This window comes from Chrysochloris asiatica, unplaced genomic scaffold (assembly GCF_000296735.1).
Source record: "Chrysochloris asiatica unplaced genomic scaffold, ChrAsi1.0 scaffold00412, whole genome shotgun sequence".
Classification (NCBI taxonomy): Eukaryota; Metazoa; Chordata; class Mammalia; order Afrosoricida; family Chrysochloridae; genus Chrysochloris; species Chrysochloris asiatica.
The window spans coordinates 1289688-1299931 of NW_006408930.1; the positions used below are offsets into that span (position 1 = coordinate 1289688).

At 44.4% G+C, this 10244-nt stretch overlaps 1 protein-coding gene across 1 annotated transcript in view; it reads right to left on the minus strand.

The window, feature by feature from the left end:
* IPPK (inositol 1,3,4,5,6-pentakisphosphate 2-kinase) overlaps window positions 1-9510 on the minus strand; it is a 133640-nt gene extending 124130 nt beyond the window's left edge. Inside the window, exon 1 of the mRNA XM_006876771.1 lies at window positions 9430-9510. Within this exon, the coding sequence (XP_006876833.1) occupies window positions 9430-9510 (81 nt within the window). The remainder of the gene's footprint in view (window positions 1-9429) is intronic.
* Window positions 9511-10244: the final 734 nt, after the last annotated feature.

Below are 10244 nucleotides of genomic sequence, written 5' to 3' on the forward strand. Positions count from 1 at the left end.
ACTCCCGTAAAGATTTACACCCTCGGAAACCCTGTACAGGGTCGCTATGGGTCGGAACCGACTCGATGGCACTTAACAACAACAACAACAATGGTCAGTTAATATTCAATAAAGGGCCAAAGTACATTAAATGGTGGAAGAGATAGTCTCTTGAACAAATGGTGCTGGAAAAACTGGAAATCCATCTGCAGAAGAATGAAACAAGACCCATATCTCACATCATATACAAAAATGAACTCAACGTGGTTTAAAGACCTAAATGTAAAGCCTGGAACTATAAAGATTATCAATGAAAAAACAGGGATAAACTTAGGAGCTCTGATTTACAGCATAAATGCACTATCAAACATAACTGAGAATACACAAATAGTATAAAATAGATGACTGGTACCACCTAAAAATTAGATGCTTATGTGCATCAAAGAATTTCAGCTAATTAGAAAAAGGAGAACCCACAGAGCAAGGAAAAAATTTTGGGCAATGGCGTACCAAACAAAAGACTGCTCTTAAATTTACAGAACACTTCAACACCTCAATAAAAAGACAAATAATCCAATTAAAAAATGAGAAGATGATATGAACAGACACTTCGCCAAAGAAGACATTCAAGCAGCCAACAAACATGTTAATAAATGCTCAGCATCATTAGCCATTGTTGTTGTTGTTGTTAAGTGTTGTCGAGTCAGTTCCAACTCATAGCCACCCTGTACAGGATTTCTGAAGAGTAGCTGGTAAAGTTGAACTGCTGACCTTGTGGCTCAAACCGACCTTGCAGTCCAGCACATTAACCCAAAGTGCCATACCAGGACTTCTCATTAATCATTGTTGTTGTTGAGTATCGTGGAGTCGGTTCCGACTCATAGTGACCTTACACAGGGTTTCTGAGACTGCAAATCTTTACAGAGGAGCTGAAAGCTTCATCTTTCTTCTGCGGAACAGCTGGTAGTTTCGAACTACCGACCTAGAGGTTAGCAGCCCGATTCGTAACCACTACGCTACAGATGCAAATCAAAACAATAATGAGATATCATGTTACTCCAGCATTAACAGCAAAGCTCAAAAAAAATGGAAAACAGCAAATGCTGGTGAGAGTATAGAGAGACTGGGACCCTCCTATACTACTGTTGAAACTGCAAAATGGTACAACCACTGTGGAAAGCAGTATGGCGCTTCCTCAAGATGTTGTTACTTGACTACCGTATGAGCTAGCAGTCTCTCTACTTGGTGGTGGCATGCCACCAAGTCAGTTCCAACTCATAGCGACTCTGTATAGAGTTTCCAAGGCTGTAAATCTCTACGGGAGCAGTAAACCTCATCTTTCTCCTGTGGACCTTATGATTAGCAGTCCAGCTCATAATTCACTATGCTACCAGGGCTCATTTCTACTTGGTATATATCCTCAAGAAATAAGAGCCATGACACAAAAAATATATGCATACCCATGTCCACTGCAGCACTCTTCAGAACAGCAAAAGACAGAGACAGTCTAAATACCTATTATCAGAAGAATGGTTAAACAAGCTTTGGTACATACATGCATTGGACTACATAGTGTTCAAGATTAACAATGAAGCTGCAACATACCTCAAAACATGGATGAACCATGAAGACATTATGTTGATGAAATTAGTCAATCACAAAAGAGCATATATTGTATGAGACCACTGTTGCAAAAAGTTACGAAACCATTTTCTTAATAAAAGAAACAGTCTATAAGGGTTACTGGGGTTTTGTGGGGGAAAGAAAATTGTTCACAGGCTAGAGGGTAGACAGAGTCTTGGTGTGGCGCTACAGGATAAGAACTTGGCCTTAAGGTCAGTTTGAACCTCAAGGTCGGTGGTTCAAACTCACCAGCTGCTCCTCAGAAACCCTATACAGGGTCACTATGAGTCAGAACAAGCTCAATGGCACTTAAAAACAACAACAAAGGTAGACACATGTTAACATGGGTGACAGAGCAGACAATATACAAAAAGAGGGAGACTGGCAAAGGAAAGATGAAGGTAGAAGGAGACACAGACTGTAATAGTTAAAGTGACTAGAGGTAAATACTGCTGATGATACATGGAAAGGATTGCAATCACTGTAATAAAGCAAAGTGTATGATTTGTTGAATGCAAAACTGCTGATCTGTTCTGTAAACCTTCACTCAATTGACAATAAAAAGTTAAAAAAGAAAAAGTGCAACACCACGAATGCTCAACAATACAGAAACAGGAAGACCCTGGCAACCTAACCACAAATGCTAAGCAGCCTTAAAGATGGACCTGAAGCATGTTCTTCACAGCTATCTTATAAGGTTAAATAAAAAAGTTGTTAAGTAAAAATGAACCCATAGACAAGGGCCTAACCTTTAAGATTTACTGAACACTTCCAACACCTCAACAAGAAAAACAAACAGCACAACTAAAAAAAAAAAAAAAAAATGAGCAGAGGAAATGAACAAATACTTCACCAAAGAAGACATTCAGGCAGCCAACAAGCAAATGAAGGACCGTTGCAATCATTAGCCATGAAAGAGATGTAAATCAAAATAATGAGATATTATCTCACCCCAGTATTAATAGTAAAGTTTTTTTTTTAAGACAGAAAACACTGCTGGTGGGGCTGAAAAACCAATGTGGAAAGTGGTCTGGCGCTTCCTCCAAGATTCAGAAATAGAAATACCACATGACCCAGCAATCCCTCTACTTCACATATATCCTAGAGAAATTAGAGCCATAACACAAATACATGTATGCACTCCCATGTCCATCACAGCACTATTCACAATAGCAAAAAGATGGAGACACCCTAAATGCCCATAAATGGAACAATGGATACACAAACTCGGTACATAACACAATAGAATACTGAAACATTCTTTGAAGGGAAGGGTGAGTAATTCACTAGCTAGAGACTGTTGTTGTTAAGTGCTGTCAAGTCATTTCTGACTCATAGCAACCCTGTAATAGGGTTTCCAAGGAGCAACTGGTAGGTTTGAACTGCCTACCTTGTGGTTCACCATCCAGTGCTGATCCTAAAACACCACAACACGACACAAGTTAATTTGGGCAACTAAGGCAATCTACAACATGAGAAAGGTTGGCAGAAGAATAAGGAAGGCAGGGGGAGACACAAGGAGGAGTATAAGAGTTACAGGGAGCAGAGGTAAATACTGTTATATATACACAATCCTGCAACAATAGTGATTTACGGGTAGATACATGGATAGATACAAAGGTTGAACAGGTATGCCAGGAAGTGTGGGAGTACACCCGCAAAGACATAAAGGCTTGACAGAAGATATTTGTAGATGGGTATTTATTTACCTTTGCTGCAAACATATACATGAATGTAGTGGAGCATTATTGTTAGGTATCATTGAGTTGGTTCTGACTCATAGCGACCCTGTGCACAACAGAATAAAACACTGCCCGGTCCTGCACCACTCTCACAACTGTTGCTACCAGTAACAAGTGCTCTGAAAGGGATCATATTAGAAGTTCTGGATTGTTGGTTTCTAAATAGAGCAAGAGAAAAATGTGGAACAAAATGCAAAATTATCAAAACAAACAAACAAAACAGACTTCCTGATCAAATAGAAACTGGTGGCACCCTAAGCCCTTGGTCACCCTTCTGGAACTAAACTCACCCCTGATGCTTAATAGGTAATAGATAGATAGGTATATAGGGGAGACAACAATACTAGTGAAGTACACATGCCATACAATGGTCAACCATAGCAACACTAATGGAGTACATACACACAGAATGATCACCCATTCGAGATCAAAGGGGCAGCATTTACCTAAGGACAAAATTCAGAAGGATGGGGAAAGAAGGAGGAATGAAAACAAGAAATATTGCAGGAAGTGGATAAGTGATGTTACATCGAGGGGATTGTAATCACTGAGAAAGTATGTGATTTGTTCAATGAAGACCTGCTCTGTAAGCCTTCATTCAGTTTACAATAAAAAGTTAAAAAAAAAAACACATAGTATCCTTAAGTATCCAATAAAAGTGTGTAATTTTTAAATGACTAAAAGGAAGCCCAGCAAAGTATTAACAAAAGGAAAAGGGCGTTTGAGTGTGGTTACCACTACCTAGAGCATTCAGAGCCCTGGTGTGGCACTATAGGATAAACACTGGGCTGCTAACCACAAGGTCGACAGTTCAAACCCATCAGCCGCTCTTGGAAACTGTACACAGGGTCTCTATAAGTTGGAACCAACTCAGCAGCACACAATACAAGAGAGTTTTCAATAAAGAACAGAAGGAAAGTGCTGCCCTGGGAACAACTGCCCACTCATGCTTGAGTAAGCCGGAATATGAAACGAATCATCCCAGGGCACAGGCCTCCAGGTTGAAAGAGATGGGATCAGGAATCAGTTCTTCCATCAGGGATAATTTTAAGGATACCCAGAAGTAGAAAGCCCCAAGAAGATGAGATCAAACAACTTTCAAGGGAACCCAAATGTATACTGCTCCACTTCTTCAGAAAACATAAAGACAATCCACAGGTATGAGCAGGAAGAAGGCTTCTCCTATGAAGCCAGATGGAGAACTGCTCAAATGTCACCTTCACCATGAAGGCACTCCTTTCTGCTGGACCTGATCTGAACACCCACTATGAAGAGGCCTGTCTCAGACCCTGTCATAATCACAGGGGCAGAGCTGTCTGGGCACCCTGGCATATTAATGACGTGGTAGAACACTGCTAAGCATCCATCCTGCTGAAGTCAATGGGATCACCATTGATACACCAGAAACACACCTCCAGAGCCAGGGCAGACTGGAAAAACAGGGAAGCAGCATTGCTGGGACTGGTCTCTGACAGGAGATACTCTAAATGGAGTCATTTGGTGATAATATGAATTTATGCCTCAATTAAAATAAAGCTGGATAAAGATGAGGAAGATGTGAATAAAGACTCAGCTTGGAAGAGGAAAAAGAATTGGTACTCTGCAGGTTAAAACAAGTCAGTCAGACAGGTGGGGGCTATGGGATGGGGACAGCAGTTATCTAGGTGCTGCCCAACCTGGGCAAGGCACTTTAACTCCCTGAACCACAGCTGCTTCATCTCACCCTCCCAGGGCTGTCATGGGGATTAAAAAGCAGTGATACTGAAGTGAGATGGGTAGATGGGAGGGTTGGTGGTGGTGGTGGTGATGGGAGGGTAGAATGGTCCAACTGAGGTGAAAGAATATTCTACACACTAACTTGAACCTGACAACAGTAATGATCTGGGACCAGAATGGAGTACTGAGCAGCAAGCACAATGTATTCTGAGGAAGAGGCACTCAGATGTCTCCTAAAGCAATACACAAAATCTGACCACCAGAAAAGTAAGCACACCTGCATGAACAATCTAAGGTTAGGAGGGTAGGAGAGAAACAGAGCAAAAGGCTCCTCCAATACATGCAGACTGGTACAGCCCAACACAAATAACAGAAAAAGAGTGGCACAAGCTATAGTCTTGTAGACCTGAACACTTTCCTAACCATCCTAGCAACCACACCTCTCAGAAAACAGAGGAAATAAACTGAAAAGGCCTGCCCTGAGCTTACATCCCTAAAAGCAAATAACACAGATCTAGAAGAGTCACTTAAGAGGTTGAATGATAAACCAGATTTAAAGTGATCTTTCCAGGCTAAAACAATGGGCCAAAACCAACAGCAAGGTCAAGAAGGGCAAGTGTGAATGTAGCAATGACATCCACGCAGGAGAGAAGTCCAGTCTGACCTTATAGCTGCTCTGCCCACCAGAAGTTCAGCTTGTGCAAAAGTGTGGTGTGGCAGCTAAAAACAAACACAACTGTGCAAGTGCCTTCAGGTTGTGGTAAGAAAAGTCTGTTGCCCAGAAGGGAAATGCCCTTGCCCTAGACACACCCCAAGGGGTTACTGTTAAGTGTCATCAAGTCAGTTCTGACTCATAGTGGCCCTGTACAGGGTTTCTGAGGAGCAGCTGGTGGGTTTGAACCTGCTATTTCAGGCACCCATTGGGGTGGTGCCTGAACTGGTGAAAGCCTGAGAAGTACATCAGTGACTCTACTTAAGGCTGCTAAGCTCAAGGCTAAGAACCCCAGGAAACAGCAGAACCACTGTGTGGGGGAAAGGGTTAAACCACACAACTGTGTTCAGAGGGTGCTAATACACACGTCGATGGGAGCCAAAGACAGAAGCCAGATATCAGGCAAACTAGGAATGCAAATCAGGCTGTCCAACAGCAGACAAGGTGAAGGAGCAGGACACAGCTGACAACAATCTTCCAGAAAAGTCAATAAAAAGCTCCAAACTCGTGCTCTTAGAACCAGGTTCTCTGCATTTAGCATAGACTCTCTCTCACTGCTCACCCCTTGTCTATCCTCCCACACTGTATACTTCATGTACTTCTCCAGCCCATTTTCCACAGGCCCAGATTCCCATGAAGTCTTTTCTGACCCACTGGCATAGAAAGCTGCCTCTCTCCTTATACCATGTCTGTATGCCTCAAGAAGAGGACCATGATGTGCACTAGCATATCTTCCCAACTAAACTCTCAGTTCCTAGAACACAGGGCCTCAGGGGACAGTGGGGAGCTGATGTCTGCTGACCGGCAGTCTGAATATATGTTATGTTCTAATGCTGGAAAAGAAGGAGGACAAAACAAGCACCTTTTTACAAACCTCTCAATTCTGAATAGACGATACCCTCTCAGGGAAAGCAACGCTCTTCCTACACAGAAGAGAGTTGGCTGAAGGCCTTGGAATGAATAAGGTGGGATATGAATAGTGATATGGAACAGCAGGTGTATTCCACATATGACAGAATTGAAAGTATAAAGCAGGGAGCCCTGAATGCAAAGTGGTCCTGATTCTGTCCTTGACTGGGAACAGGACTAGACATGTAGTGGGCTACCTGGCTTACAGCACCTACAGAAGAGGCGATTCTTGTAGCTCTTACTCATCACCTCCCTCAGCCCACTCACACACTTAACCCTGTGAGCACACAACCCTAAGAGGGCATTGAAAAGCTGTCTTCAGAATTCCCACCTTCTTTTCAGTCTATAGTCAGAGCAAACCTGCTGATCAGAGCAGAGTCAACAGGAGAGGAGCAAGGAGCAAATATCCCCGCTGACTTCCAAGGAACATGATTAAACTTACCTTTATAAGACACAGAAACAGTCTGTATCTTAATGGAATGCTTATACTTAGTGGGAGTGCTTCCTTATGAAGCTATTAATGATATAATCTTTAACCTCAAATGATTAACTAACCCCAACCACCACACAGGAAAGAGCACAAAACATAAAATTTAGATTTAAAATGAAGAATAAATAATATTAAGTCCATGCTAGCCTACCTACCATAAGGAAGTTTCAAAAGAAAAAGAAATACCCCACAGGCAACTGGAACTATGCAACAAGGGAAGTGGTCAGCTGTCCTGAGTAGCTTGCACACAGGATAGGTTGAACACACATTCAACAAGGACTGGAGAAGGAATCTCTGTGCCAGGGCTGGCTATACATAACGGCCTTTACTTTTTCAATCCTGTTGTCTTTTCACTCTGCATCTGAAATTTTCTCTGTTACTTGAAACTATTCTTGAAGCCTAGTCCATTTACCCCCACTTAAAATAAGCTTTGGTGGTGGTTACGTGCTGTGGAGTCGATTCCGACTCATAGCGAACCTGTATAGGGTTTCCGAGGCTGTAAATCTTTACGGGAGAAGAAAGCCTCATCTTTCTCCCGCGGAACAGCTGGTAGTTTCAAACTGCTGACCTTGCAGTTCGCAGCCCGATTCGTAACCACTACGCTACCAGAGCTCCTTAAAATAAGTTTTAGTTCTGTAGAAAATACAGAAATACCCCCATCCAACCTATTAAGAGAGTTGAAGATGAACTTTTGTTTTGTGAAAGGATTCAGGAATCATTTCATTAACCTGACCACAAAAAGAACTAATATTGGAATAGCCCTCACTTTAGCAGACCTTGAAAAACAATTGGAATAGGCAGACTGTACAGAGAAAGACAGCTTTGGGTTAATCATGTTCATTACTAATTCAACTAAAGATCCTAAACAGAACAGACAGTTTTGGTTTTTTAGTTCCCCAGCTGTCCTGGTGTGGTGCTGTAGGATAAGCACTGGACTGCTAACCACAGGGTTGGCCATTCAAAACCACCAGTCGATCCTAGGAAACCGTATACAGGGTGGCTATAAGAATCACCTCTATGGCACTTTAACAATTGTACTAAGGAGTACCAAAATGAAAGGCAGAACACAATACCACCAGCACAGTCACAGAGGCCAGGGAAAACTAGAGGGGAAAGTTCAAGTTCAGTACCTGCACTTTCTCTTGCACATCTCTCACAAACTGTCTGAAAGGTTAGGATTCTTAACTTCTCCAAGTTCTGCTTTCATCCAAGGGGGATGATAGTTATCTCTCACTGGGCCTTAACTCATCAAGTTACATGCTCAACTAATCTTCCCAGCAATTGCGAGAGAAACCAAAAGTGTTCCATCACTAGTCCTACTCTGTAGTTGCTTAGCGCTGTCGAGTTGGTTCTGACTCATAGGGACCCTATATAGGGTTTCCAAGCAGCTGGTGAGTTTGACCCTCCAGTGCTTATCCTATAGTGCCACAAGTTTCAGCCAGCAGGAGAGGACCAAGGAGCAAATATCCCTGCTTCTGGCTAGGATACATCACTTGCTCTTAACCCCTACATGACACCTATCCCAGCCCCCTTCAGTTCGCCACATTCCTGCATGGTCACATGAAAGAACGTGACATAAAGATTATATATATACATACCCTCATACAAACCCATAAATTTCTCTTCCGCAACTCACCTCCTTGGAAGCCCCCTTATCACTAAAGTCAGGGAATACAGTTTCTGAAGCGCTTTCTCACATTAAATTCAACAGCAAGAACAGCCATTCTGAGTATCTCAACAGACTGATCTCCTTCAGTGCTGCGGAGGATACTTTATGGGCCCACTATCTGCCTTCTCTCTCCGGTTGCACGCCGAAGTCCGGCTGGCTGGGAGCTAAGCGACACGGCGTGAGGCAGCGCGCTGCACAGACAGGGCGGAAGGCACGGGCTGTGGGAACGGTGGAGCCACGACAACGACTGGAGAGTAATGCTAGCAGAACGCAGAACCTACCCAGCGAGGAAGGTGGTGATGATAGGGGCACGCAGAACGAACGCAGGCTTAGGTGATACTGGGGACACAGAACTTAGCCAGGAGAGGGGAAATTTACAAGAGACAAGAGACCGAAGCAGCAGAGGAGGGGAGTGATGCTGGATCACACCGGATAGTGAGTACCGACCGGATAGTGAGTACTGGAGGAAAGAGGGAACCGACCCAGGGGAGGAACTGGAGGGACTAGAGATCGGTCGGCCGACACAGAGTGAACCCGGGGCCGTGAGGGTGAGGGGCCCCAGAACCACGCTGACAGTGCGTAGCCTCACCTGCGCGTGGGCCACTACCAGACTCTTGTTGCCTTCGCCGTGGTACCCCCATTCATTCTCGTCCATCTTCCCTTCGTCCATTCCCCGGCGTGGTCCTGGCGCCTCGCAAGCGGGAAACGCAGGGACACGAGCTTGTAGCCTCTGGTCTCGCTCGGTACTAGTCGCGGCCGCCAGGAGAGGACCGCCTGTCAGTGGCAGCTTATGCTTGACCAGACGGCCTCGACTAGCAGCCTGGGACGCCGGAAGCCACGCCTCCGAACTGCTGCCATGGCCAAGCCGGACAACTTCCGGGTTCACGCCCGCTTCCCCGCTGTTTGGAAACTGCAGCAGAAGGGTCGGTTGGCCATCTTGTGTGTTGGCGTAGGGAATCACTTCCGGTGTGCGATCTGGGAACCGAAAGGAAAGCTTATGGCCTGAACGCCGGATATGAGGAAGACGGAAGGAATTGGTTGCTGCTGCAAGCCAGAACGCTCCGTCCTGGCTGGCTCAGGCGGGACTGTACCGGATGGGGTGTTCATGCTGACCAGAGGCCCCTGGAGGCTCGTGACTGCTCAATCGTGTGACCCTAGTCTGGCATTTGGAATCTCCGAGCCTCGGTTTTCTTAGCGATAAATCAGGGATGTAACTCACACACTCGCGGTTATTAAATAGTCACCGTTTGTAGACTCTACACCAAGTACATTACCTGACGCAGAATCATCGCTGTGATCCTGTGATGAGAGGGTGAAAATATTGTCATCACATTTTAATGAGCAAGCTGGCCGAGGGGGTGAATGGACCCCTAAGTGGCAGATCCAGGATTCAAGCCTCTTTTG